A 13,004-nucleotide genomic window follows, 5' to 3' on the forward strand; every position below is an offset into this window, starting at 1 on the left:
CAGTTTACTTCATCCCTCAGTGCCTCGATTTCCTCACCTATCAAATTTAGACTTATAGGCTTGTTGTGAGGATTGAGATTAAACTTAGAATAGGGCATGGCAAAAGTTGTTATTGAGAGTTGTTATTGTGTAAGAAAGAAAACCAAGGCTTAGAGAAATTAGGGACATTGGAATGAGATTCAAACTCAAATTCTCCTTATTTTGGGCCTGTTCTGTTGACTCCATCTCAGCTGCCTCTGAAAGCAATACCATGTATATTTGTATACTTGTACTAATGAATATAACTAGTTTTGATCATTAGGAACTCTGGATCTCCTCTAATTATTTATTTTTATTTTTCCCATCTCTTTCCTTTCCTTAACTTCCCACAGAGAGGACCTTAAGTGGACAGAGATTCTAGAACAGGAGAAATAAAACAATAAGTGCTGGGGTATAGTAGGCACTCTTGGGACACAGGGAAGCCTCACAAGTAGGGGAGAGGAAGAGTAATTGATAGATCTAGAAAATAAGCCATTCCTTGGTGCCACTCAAAAACATTAGTGTACACCCTTATTTGCTACATTGGTTGTGGCAGGAAGTTGTAGTAATATCTTAATTTCATCTAAAATTGATAGCAAACATCCTCCTAATTGGCCTGTAATTGGTGTATCCTTTGGATTGTGTCATTATTTAACTTGAGCCCTCTATGTATCCACTAAGATTCCAGTGAAAGTGGAGATGGGAGAGAAGAACAGATTGAAGAGATACTTGGGAGAAACATTTAATTCTAACAAAGACCCTGTGAGTCATCAGGGCAGATACTAGTATCATTAGTCTTCTTGAAGAGAAATGATTTACACAAGGCCATAAATGATGAAACTTGAATTCTGGGCTTTTAACTGCAAGCATAAAGATTATCCCAACACACTGCATTTTCCCCATGCAGGTAGGAGAATGCTCCAGGTGATGATCCTGGTTCATAGGCAATAGTGATGAGTGTTGGACGTTTTACTCATGAAGAGATGTTACAGATTGGGCAGGTTCCCTTTCCTGTAAATAAGGAATAATCATTAGCTTTTTAGTAATTATCTAATATTTCTATTTTATTTAGGCTGTCGTTTGGGAGCAATGAGTTTAAAACCCTTTACCTACCCATTTCCAGAGACGAGATTTCTTCATGCAGGACCCAATGTGTATAAATTCAAAATCAGATATGGGAACAGTATCAGGTAATTTCAAAAGTTGGAGGGTAGCCTATGTAAACACCAGTTAGTGCTCGTGCATTCCCACAGGTCTCCTCTTCTCTATCTTCACTCGGTTCAGGAGACTAGGTCACCTCTTCTCTACCTTCACCCAGCTCAGGAGACTGGTAAAGTAGCATCTTGCAGGACTGTCTTTCCCAGTATATATATATATTATTCATATGAGTTTCTAAATTAGGGACAACCTTTTTTTTTTTTTAAAGAGAAGCAGATCTCTATGTTGTCTAGGCTAGTCTCAAACCCCTGACCTCAAGCAATCCTCTCACCTCTGCCTCCCCAAGTGTTGGGATTGTAGGTGTGAGCCACCACACCCAGCCTAGGACAACATATCTTTGAAGCAGTGTTTCTCAAAATTTTACATCTCAGGGCCGGGCATAGTGGCTCATGGTTATAATCCCAGCACTTTGGGAGGCTGAGGTGGATGTATCACTTGAGGTCAGGAGTTCAAGACCAGCCTGGCCAACATGGTGAAACACTGTCTCTACTAAAAATACAAAAATTAGCCAGGCATGGTGGTGGGAGGCTGAGGCAGGAGAATCGCTTGAACCTGGAAGACGGAGGTTGCAGTGAGCTGAGATTGTGCCACTGCACTCCAGCCTAGGCCACAGAATGAGACTCTGTCTCAAAAAAAAATTTTTTTTTCCATCTCAGGACTCCCTTGCAATTTTTCTTTAAGTTCTTTTTTTTTTTTTTCCAAGACAGGGTTTCACATGTAGTCGTGTGATCACTGCAGCCTTGACCTGCTGGGCTTAAGGGTCAGCCTCCAGAGAAGCTAGGACTACAGGCATAGTGCCACCACACCAGGCTAATTTTAAAATACTTTTGGTAGAAATGAAGTCTCACTATGTTGCTCAGGCTGGTCTCAAACTCCTGGGCCCAAGGGATCCTCCCTCCTCAGCTTTCCAAAGTGTTGGGATTCCAGGCATGAGGCACCCGCACCCAACTTGCACTCTTTAAAATTATTAAGGACCCCAAAGAGCTTTTGATTAATCTGTCAATATTTGTCATAAAAATTAAAGCAAAAATTTGGCCGGGCGCACTGGCTCAGGCCTGTAATCCCAGCACTTTAGGAGACCAAGGCAGGTGAATCATGAGGTCAGGAGTTTGAGACCAGCCTGGCCAACATGGTGAAACCCTGTCTCTACTAAAAATACAAAAAATTAGCTGAGTGTAGTGGCAGGCGCCTATAATCCCAGCTAACCAGGAGGCTGAGGCAGGAAAATCGCTTGAACTCAGGAGATGGAGGTTGCAGTGAGCAGAGATGGGCTCACTGCACTCCAGCCCAAGCAACAGTGTGAAACTCTTGTCTCAAAAAAAGAAAAAAAAAAAAAGCAAAAATTTAAAACAGTTTATTAATTTAAGAATAATATATGTAACAAATATGATATTATTAAAGTTATATTTAGTGAACCGGGCGGGCATGATGGGTCACGCCTGTAATATCAGCTACTCAGGAGGCTGAGGCACGAGAATCACTTGAAGCCGGGAGTTGGAGGTTGCAGTGAGCTGAGATCACGCCACTGCACTCCAGACTGCCCGACAGAGTTAACCTCCATCTCAAAAATAAATAAGTAAAATAAAATTATATTTAAAAATTGAGAAGATTGGCATTATTTACATTCCTGGGATTTACCCCAGGGGTACCAGGGTGGTTTCAGCAGGTAAAAAACAATCAGGCTGGGAGCAGTAGCTCACACCTGTAATCCCAGCACTTTGGCAGGCCGAGGTGAATGGATGACTTGAGGTTAGGAGTTCAAGACCAGCCTGGCCAACATGGCAAAACCCCATCTATACTAAAATTACAAAAAAGTAGCTGGGTGTGGTGGCATGCACCTGTAGTCCCAGCTATTCAGGAGGCTGAGGCAGGAGAATCGCTTGAACCCGGGAGGCGGAGGTTGCAGTGAGCCAAGATCTTGCCACTGTACTGAATTTGATCAAACCCAGCACCTCACCCTTTCATGATAAAAACACTCAATTTAAAAACACACACACACACACACACACACACACACACACACACACACATAGCTGGGCGCCGTGGCTCACACCTGTAATACCAGCACTTTGGGAGGCCGAATCAGACAGATCACCTGAAGTCAGGAGTTCAAGGGCAGACTGGTCAGCATGGTAAAACCCTGTCTCTACTAAAAATACAAAAATTAGCTGAGCATGGTGGTGCACACCTGTAGTCCCAGCTACTCGGGAGGCTGACAGGAGAATCAGTTCAACCTAGGAGGCAGAGGCTGCAGTGAGCAGATCGTACCACTGCACTCCAGCCTGTGCAACAGAGCGAGACTCTGTCTCAAAGCAAAACTATAAACTAGAAATAGAAGGGAACTTCTGGGTAGGTGCAGTGGCTCACTCTTGTAATCCCAGTACTTTGGGAGGCTCAAATGGGAGGATCGCTTCAGCATAGGAGTTTGAGATCAGCCTGGGCAACAAAGTGAGACCCCATCGCTACAAAAAATAAAAGAAATTAGCTGGACATGGTGGTTTGCACCTGTGATCCCAGCTGCTTGGAAGGCTAAGGCAGGAGGATCCATTGGCCGAGGGAGTTGAGGCTGCAGTTAGCCATGATTGCGCCACTACCCCCGGCCTGACCTGGGATGATTTGTAACGTGATGTTTCATTGGTGGTTTGGAACATTTTGGTTCACTGAATTATGCACATCCTCCAAATATTGATAGATTTCATTATACAGTATCGAAAAATATTTGTTAGTATCACTACAATCTTAAAAGTGTTGACGTATTTGGAAACTGTCAAACTCAAAATGGTGGACGGAAACTTTCCAAAATTTAAATTTTCACTTGAAAGCCCAAAATTTATTGTTGACAACAAGTATTGTCAGTTCTTTTCCTTGAGTTGACATGCCTATTTTATTCATTTTTAAGAAAGTGTCTGTCAAACTTCCAAGTATGAATAACAACCATAGTTTGTCTGTTAGCTGATCATTCAAGTAAAATATTCCATGAAGAAAAGCAGACAGTTCAGTTTGCAGCTTAAACAGTCACACATGTAAGTTTCCCTAAAATAACCATCATATTTTGGTATGCAGCAGAAGCGCTTTATGCATACTTCGTGTTTTATCACATAACATTTAAAAAGATATGTAGTTAAAGATTGAGATTTTATAAAATGGTTGCTTTTTTTTTTTCCTGCTTCCTCAGGATATTCAGTGAAACTGGATTTTTTTTTTTTCCTGTGCAGCAGTAAAGATTACTTTGACTGATAGTACAGCCTAGTGCAACTGGCTAGATTTGTGCTAAGGCACTGGCAATTTTGCCCACCATTGCTTTTGCAATCATGGTTACAAATATTAACACAGTGAGAAAGGCAAATAACACCTTAGTATTATTATGAAAATAGTTTTACCCTTGAAGACCCATTGAAAGGGTCTTCAAGACCCTTAAGGGTCCCCAAAGCACACTTAAAGTACAAGTGCTCTAACAAATGATTAACTTTCACAGTGGGAATTTCAGGTCTTGGCAGGTCGAGAAGTCATTCTGTACCAATGTTCAGACCACACCACCTAGGTGATCACTTCTTCCCCATGAGCACTGGATCAGCACACACAGTTTGACTTATGCTTCTTTAGCACAGTGGAAGTGTCATTTTTGCTCTAGTAATGTCTACTCTCTCCAGAGCTTTCCTTCATGTCTTACTTGTCTCTTGTCTGTTTACCTTCTAGAGGAGAAGAGATAGAAAATAAGGAGGTCATCATCCAGGAGCTGGAGGTAGGGAAAGAAGCATACGACTTCTGGAAAAGTGACTCTTTAAGCTAAGGATGCATCCACATTCAGGTTTTAATTATTTCCTACAAACTGAGTCACAACCTCCACTTGATAACTTGGCTTCTTCCTGCTACATCTCCTTTGCAAAGGAACTTTACTGTTTTTCCAGGGAAATTTAAAGCCTGTATTCTTTCTCAGTTTTCCTAGTTGAAGTGTCAGCACCTTTGAGGCTGAGAGCTTTTTGTTTTCACCAGAGTTTCCAGCCTTGGGCAGCTCTCTTTTGTGGCAGCTGGCATAGAGAAAGATTCCGGAGGACTGCCTCCTTCCAGGGCTCTGGGAAACCCACCATCCCAACCACTGCCTGGTACTTGACGTTCAGGAAACTCGACTGTAAATACACAGACAAGGCTGCTGTGTATTCATTTTAATTGGAAACATTTGCAATTGCCTTATTCCGACTTCATTTTCATTCCTTTCTACCCAGTTCCTCTAGCTTTAGGTTTTTCTACAGAAAGAAGACTGAGCAGGTGGTCAGCTTTACAAATTGGTGAAAGCAATGGACAAGGAGTTAGAGTTCTCGGGTTTGGCCCTGGATTCCAGTTCTGGCGTAGCCACCAGTTAGCTATGTGACCGTTGGCAAATCATATATCAACGTGGATCTTAATTGCCTCATTTGGAAAATGAGAGGTTTAAACTAGCTTTTCCTCTTCTGACTTCACAATTCAGTGATTTGTGACTATTGTGATTTCTTAAGACATATGCCTCCACATTTCAAAGCAATTATATACACTTAAACACAAAACTCTGTGAAACCAAAACTGAGTCATACCCTTAAGAAAGTACCTCTTTGGCTAAGTGTTAAAAGATACATTAGGATCTTGCAGGACCCTCAAGGACATCATTATGAATGAGTTATTTTAACATAGGACCAAGAAAATGTTCTACCTGGTTTTTGTTTTTGTTTGAGATGGAGTTTTGCTCTGTCACCAGGCTGGAGTGCAGTGGCGCGATTTCGGCTCACTGCAACCTCCACCTCCCGGGTTCCAGTGATTCTCCTGCCTCAGCCTCCCAAGTAGCTGGGACTACCAGCGTGCACCACCACGCCCAGCTAATTTTTGTATTTTTAGTAGAGATGGGGTTTCACCATGTTGGCCAGGATGGTCTTGATCTCTTGACCTCATGATCCACCCACCTCAGTCTTCCAAAGCGTTGGGATTACAAGTGTGAGCCACTGCGCCCAGCTGTTCTACCTATTTTAATTATGGGCAGAGTAGGCTTTATTTCACTTTGTTTCAGTTAACCTGAGCAGTGAAAAGCTCATGGAAGCGTAACAGAGAGGAGGGAATACAGACTTTAGAGCCAATCAAACCTGGATTTGAAGTGTCCATACTAGGATAGTGTCTAGCTTCTAATTATAATAGCTAATATTTATTGAGAAATTACTATGGGAAGTGTTCTGCCATTCACAATTTGACTTTGGGCAAATTACCTACCCTCTCTGAGTCTGTTTCCTTACCTGTCAAATGGGGTTAATAAAGAAGGCCTGTTTCAAGACTGAGGATTAGAAATAGATGTCTGCAATGCCTGCCACACAGTAGCTCAATAATTAGTAGCTTGAGAGCATTTACATTCACCATATGTCATATTTCCAAGATGCATTTGATATGCATATGCATCTTTCTCTTATGCTCACTAGTTTGGGGTCAGATGTTATCATTCTGTTTTCGTCATTTAGAAAACACTGAAGCCAGGCACTGTGGCTCACACCTTTAATCCCAGCACTTTGGGAGGCCAAGGCAGGTGGATCACCTGGAGTCAGGAGTTTAAGACCAGCCTGGCCAACATGGCAAAACCCCATCTCTACTAAAAATACAAAAATTAGCTGGGTGTGGTGGCACGTATCTGTAGTCCAAGCTACTCAGGAGACTGAGGCAGGAGAATTGCTTGAACCTCGGAGGCGGAGGTTGCAGTGAGCCAAGATCGCACCACTGCACTCCAGCCTGGACAACAGAGTGAGACTCCATCTCAAAAAAACCCCGGAAAACATTTACTGAGAAGCAGGATAGCCTATGGGTTAAGACTAGGAGCTCTGGAACCCTACTACCTTGGTTCAGATCTTGGCCCCGCTATTTCTAGTTATGTAATCTAGACTACATTTTTTCACTTCTCTTTGTCTGTTTCCTCATCTATAAAATGGGAATAACAGAATTGCCTATCTCACGGGTTTTGTGAGAGTTAAATTAATTAATATGAATAAAAACACAGCCGGGCTTGGTGGCTCACGCCTGTCATCCCAGCGCTTTAGGAGGCCAAGGCAAGAGGATCACCTGAGGTTAGGAGTTCGTGACCAGCCTGGCCAACATAGTGAAACCCCATCTATACCAAAAATATAAAAGTTAGTCAGGTGTGGTGGCAGGTACCTGTAATCCCAGCTACTTGGGAGGCTGAGGCAGGAGAATCTCTTGAACCCGGAAGGCAGAGGTTGCAGTGAGCGGAGATCATGCCATTGCACTCCATACTCCAGTCTGGGCAGAATAACAAAACTTCATCTCAAAAACAAACAAAAGGCTGGGCGTGGTCGCTCATGCCTGTAATCCTAGCACTTTGGGAGGCCAAGGTCGGCGGATTGCCTGAGCTCAGGTGTTCGACACCAGCCTGGGCAACATGGCGAAACCCCATTTCTACTAAAAATACAAAAAAATAGCTGGGTGTGGTGGTGCGTGCCTATAATCCTAGCTACTTGGGAGGCTGAGGCACGAGCACTGCTTGAACTCAGGAGGTGGAGGTTGCAGTGAGCCAAGATTGTGCCACCGCACTCCAGCCTGGGTGACATAATGAGATTCTGTCTCAAAAAAAACAAAAAACAGAAACACTTCCCATAGTAATTACTCAATAAATATTAGCCAGTATAATTATAAGCTAGACACTGTGCTACTATGGAGAATACAAAGATAAACAAGACACAATTTCTTTTTTTTTTTTTTTTTTGAGACAAGGTTTCACTCTGTTGCTAGGCTAGAGTGCCGTGATGCAATCATAGCTCACTGCAGCCTCGATCTCCCAGTGTCAGGTGACCCTCCCACCTCAGCCTCCCGAGTAGCTACGACTACTGGCGTGTGCCACCACACCCAACTCATTTTTGTATTTTTGGAGACATGGAGTTTTGCCATGTTGCCTAGGCCAGTCTCGAACTCCTGGGCTCAAGCAATCCACCTGCCTTGGCCTCCCAGAGTGCTGGGATGACAGGCATGAGCCACTGTGCTGGCCACAGTTTCTATCTTCTTTGAACCCAAACATGAGAACACTGAAGCTTAGGGTGAAATGACAAGCCTGGGACTGAAATTGAGACTTTTTCCCCATAGAAATTTAGTAGTCTTTATGATGCCAAATTAATTAGTGTAGACTAATAAGCATTAGCTTAATTAGGGACTAATCGATTAAAATTTAAAGTGAGTGGAAAAAAAAGTTTGACTTAAACAAAAGCAAAATACTATATATCAGTAAATACCAGTGTTGTTCATTCATTCAATGTACATTTAGTGAAGACTTGTTATGCGTTATTCACGATAGTAGACACCATAGAAGGGATACTAAGATAAATCAGGTGTATATTCTACTTCAAGTAGATCTCCCAGTAAGGAATATAAAACATTTGTATGTGGAATGTAGTAAAGACTCCAGGCTAACTACTGTTCAGTTTGATGCTAACAGTTAATTACAACTTGGTAAATCAGGGAAAGCTTTCTGGGGGAGATGACTTTTGAACTATGCCTTAAAGGATAGTTGAATTTGGACAAGTGCTGATGGGTGGAAAGGGCATTTCAGGAAGAGAAATTCCCTTTCTATGCAAAAGTGTAGAAACGGAGAAGTAGGATGGGTGCAGTGGCTCACGCCTGTAATCCCAGCACTTTGGGAGACCAAGGAGGGCAGAGCATAGTAAGCTATGATTGCGTCACTGCACTCTAGCCTAGGCGACAGAATGAAACCTTGTCTCCAAAAAAAAAAAAAAAGAAAGAAACTCCTGAGCCTAGGAGTTCAAGACCATCCTGGGCAACATGGTGAAACCACATCTCTATAAAAAATAAAGAGGCCGGGCGCGGTGGCTCAAGCCTGTAATCCCAGCACTTTGGGAGGCCGAGACGGGCGGATCGCGAGGTCAGGAGTTCGAGACCATCCTGGCTAACACGGTGAAACCCCGTCTCTACTAAAAAATACAAAAAACTAGCCGGGCGAGGTGGCGGGCGCCTGTAGTCCCGGCTACTCGGGAGGCTGAGGCAGGAGAATGGCGTAAAAACCCGGGAGGCAGAGCTTGCAGTGAGCTGAGATCCGGCCACTGCACTCCAGCCTGGGCGACACAGCGAGACTCCGTCTCAAAAAAAAATAATAATAAAATAAAAAAATAAAAAAATAAAGAAATTAGACGGGTGTGGTGGTGCACGCCTTTAGTCCCAGCTACTGGGGAGGTTGAGGTGGGAGGATCACTTGAGCCCAGGAGGCAGAGATTGCAGTGAGCAGAGATCATGCAACTGCACTTCAGCCTGGGCCACAAAGCAAGGCTCTCTCAAAAAAAAAAAAGAAAAAGAAATGGAGAATCAGAACACATGTTAAAGGAACAGCAAATGGTTCAGTTTTGATAGTATATAGGGTATGTGATTAGCAGTGACTCTAAACAAAGATTGGCTGAGACTCAACAATGTTAAAGTCATTTCAAATATGTTTTTCAGGATTCTATCCGCGTGGTCTTGGGAAACTTGGACAATCTTCAGCCCTTTGCTACAGAACACTTCATTGTATTTCCCTGTATCCTTTTATTTATTTTTTTTTTTTTTGAGATGGAGTCTTGCTCTGTTGCCCAGGCTGGAGTGCAATGGTGTGATCTTGGCGCACTGCAACCTCAGCCTCCCAGGTTCAAGCGATTCTCCTGCCTCAGCCTCTCGAGTAGCTGGGATTACAGGTACGTGCCATCACGCCTGGCTAATTTTGGTATTTTTAGTAGAGGCAGTGTTTCACCATGTTGGCCAGACTGGTCTTGAACTCCTGACCTCAGGTGATCCGCCCGCCTCCGCCTCCCAAAGTGCTGGGATTACAGCTGTGAGCCACCACGCCCAGCCTATCCTTTCTTTTCTGGCTGGAAATGAGCTACGGCCCACATTTTAGACTCAAATGAAAGTAGCAAAACCATAGGCAGTTTGGAGGGTAGGTCAGGGGAAGGAGAGAGAGTTTCTCCCTAAACTAGTACTTAGGAATCCATACTGGCGTCTTTCCTTACTCCTTAACATCATTTTCCAGATAAAAGCAAATGGGAGAGAGTTTCCCACCTGAAATTCAAACATGGAGAAATTATCTTGATCCCCTACCCATTTGTTTTTACTCTATACGTGGAGATGAAATGGTTCCATGAAAACCTGTCACCTGGTAAGTGGAATGATATGAATGTGAATGGCAGAGAAGAAAATGGTTTAGCAGTGCCAGCTGGATATGGTGAAATGGGCTACCAGATTGGGCTCCAGCCATACAGTGCACAGGTCAGGATCATGTGCTCCAGGCCAGATTGACTAGTTCAAATACTGGTGGCCCTGCCACATAACAGCTGTGTGAAGTTAGATAAATTAATCTCTCTGTGCCTCCCTTGTGAAATTGTGAAGTATAATATTACTACCTATATCATTGAGTTGTTAAAAGGATTAAATAAATAATAGTAGATGAAAAGTACAAAGCCTGACTTAATCACTGAATGAAAGATAAGTATTATATAAACCCTTCCATTAGAGTAAATTCCATGATTTTCACTTTAGAGCTGTCTTAAAGGTATCTCCCAATTTTATTTTTATTTAGACAGAGTCTCACTCTGTTACCTAGGCTGGAGTACAGTGGTGTGATCGTAGTTCACCGTAACCTCTAACTCCTGGGCTCAAGTGTTCCTCCTCCCTCAGCTTCCCAAGTAGCTAGGACTGTGGGTGTGTACGACCATCTCCGGCTAATTTTTTTTTTTTTTTTTTTTTTTTTTGAGACGGAGTCTCGCTCTGTCGCCCAGGCTGGAGTGCAGTGGCGCGATCTCGGCTCACTGCAAGCTCCACCTCCCGGGTTCACGCCATTCTCCTGCCTCAGCCTCCCGAGTAGCTGGGACTACAGGCGCCCACAACCGCGCCCGGCTAATTTTTTGTATTTTTAGTAGAGACGGGGTTTCACCGTGGTCTCGATCTCCTGACCTTGTGATCCGCCCGCCTCGGCCTCCCAAAGTGCTGGGATTACAGGCGTGAGCCACCGCGCCCGGCTTTTTTTTTCTTTTAGTAGAGACAGGGTCTCACTATATTGCACCATCGGGTCTCAAACTCTTGGGCTCAAGCAATCCTCCCACCTCGGCCTCCCAAAACACTGGAATTACAGGCATGAACCACTGTGCCTGGCCCAAATTTTTATTCTCTGAAGGCCATGGGTATTTTTGCTGATTGAGGGACAAGTAAACACCTACCCTTTTGATTTGAAAAGGGGTGCAGGCTGGGCACAGTGGCTCATGCCTGTAATCCCAGTACTTTGGGAGGCCAAGGCAGGAGGATCACTTGAGGCCAGGAATTCAAGACCAGCCTGACCAACATGGTGAAACCCCATCTCTACTAAAAATAAAAAAGTTAGCCAGGCATGGTGGTGCGTGCCTGTAATCCCAGCTACTCAGGAAGCTGAAGCAGAAGAATTGCTTGAACCCAGGAGGCAGAGATTGCAGTGAGCCAAGATCACGCCACTGTACTCCAGCCTGGGCACTAGAACAAGACTCTGTCTGAAAAAAAGATGTGCATATATATATATATATACACACACATATATATATATATATGATGTAGCCTGGCATGGTGGTGCATGCCTGTAGTCCCAGCTACTCTGGAGGCTGAGGAAGGAGAATTGCTTGAATCTGGCAGGCAGAGGTTCTGGTGAGCCAAGATCACACCACTGTACTCCCGCCTGGGCAACAGAGCTAGCTCTGTCTCAAAAAAGAAAAAAGAAAAGAAGCCGGGCGCAGTGGCTCAAGCCTGTAATCCCAGCACTTTGGGAGGCCGAGACGGGCGGATCACGAGGTCAGGAGATCGAGACCATCCTGGCTAACACGGTGAAACCCCGTCTCTATTAAGAAATACAAAAAAAACTAGCCGGGCGAGGTGGCGGGCGCCTGTAGTCCCAGCTACTCGGGAGGCTGAGGCCGGAGAATGGCGTGAACCCGGGAGGCGGAGCTTGCAGTGAGCTGAGATCCGGCCACTGCACTCCAGCCTGGGTGACAGAGCGAGACTCCGTCTCAAAAAAAAAAAAAAAAAAAAAAAAAGAAAAAAGAAAAGAAAAGGGGTGCAAAGGCCTTGCCTCAAAATATCTCCCCTTTTCATTTGTCACAGGTAGCTGAAGTTCTACTTTTTTCTTTTGTAGTAAGAATCGTCCCCTCCCTTTTCAAACCCCTTCTAGCTTATAGATTATAGTCATTCTGAAACAAGGGAGGAAGAGAGTTTGAAGACACTATTTTTAGGGAAAATGGTACCAGGTAGAAGGGAGAAGGGCACATGAGGAGTCTTTGTCTAGGGTCAGTTCCAAGAAATAAATAGTAGCCAGAAATCCAGGTAAAACAGCATCATCGTTAGGCCTGGTGGCTCACTTTGGGAGGCCAAGGCAGGTGGATCACCCGAGGTCAGGAGTTTGAGACCAGCCTGGCCAACGTGGTGAAACCCCCCTCTCTACTAAAAATGCAAAAATTAGCCAGGTGTAGTGGCACATGCCTGTAGTCCCAGCTACTTGGGAGGCTGAGGGAGGAGAATCACTTGAACTCAAGAGGCGGAGGTTGCAGTGAGCCGAGATCACACCACTGCACTCCAGTCTGGGCAACTTAATCTCCAAAAAAAAAAAAGTATTATTTTATTATGACACTCAAATTTCCTATTGTAGGGAAACCAATAAGTGACAGTCCTCTTGGGTTGGTAAGTTTGCCTTTTCTGTACAAAATGAAAATTGCCTTTATCACCTTCTTTTGTCCAAAAAGTCCTGCTCTTGCCTC

At 44.0% G+C, this 13,004-nt stretch overlaps 1 protein-coding gene across 2 annotated transcripts in view; it reads left to right on the forward strand.

Moving 5' to 3' along the window:
- Positions 1-13,004, forward strand: part of MAJIN (membrane anchored junction protein) — a 36,525-nt gene that overhangs the window by 14,163 nt on the left and 9,358 nt on the right. The window contains exons 2-6 of one of the 2 annotated variants that reach the window (XM_015113829.3): positions 1,091-1,208; positions 4,933-4,978; positions 9,700-9,775; positions 10,265-10,390; positions 12,896-12,927. In XM_015113829.3, the coding sequence (XP_014969315.3) occupies positions 1,108-1,208; positions 4,933-4,978; positions 9,700-9,775; positions 10,265-10,390; positions 12,896-12,927 (381 nt within the window). In that variant the 5' untranslated portion in view covers positions 1,091-1,107. The remainder of the gene's footprint in view (positions 1-1,090; positions 1,209-4,932; positions 4,979-9,699; positions 9,776-10,264; positions 10,391-12,895; positions 12,928-13,004) is intronic. The other variant, XM_077962423.1, reaches the window with a different exon arrangement.

Source organism: Macaca mulatta, chromosome 14 (genome assembly GCF_049350105.2).
Source record: "Macaca mulatta isolate MMU2019108-1 chromosome 14, T2T-MMU8v2.0, whole genome shotgun sequence".
Lineage (NCBI taxonomy): Eukaryota > Metazoa > Chordata > Mammalia > Primates > Cercopithecidae > Macaca > Macaca mulatta.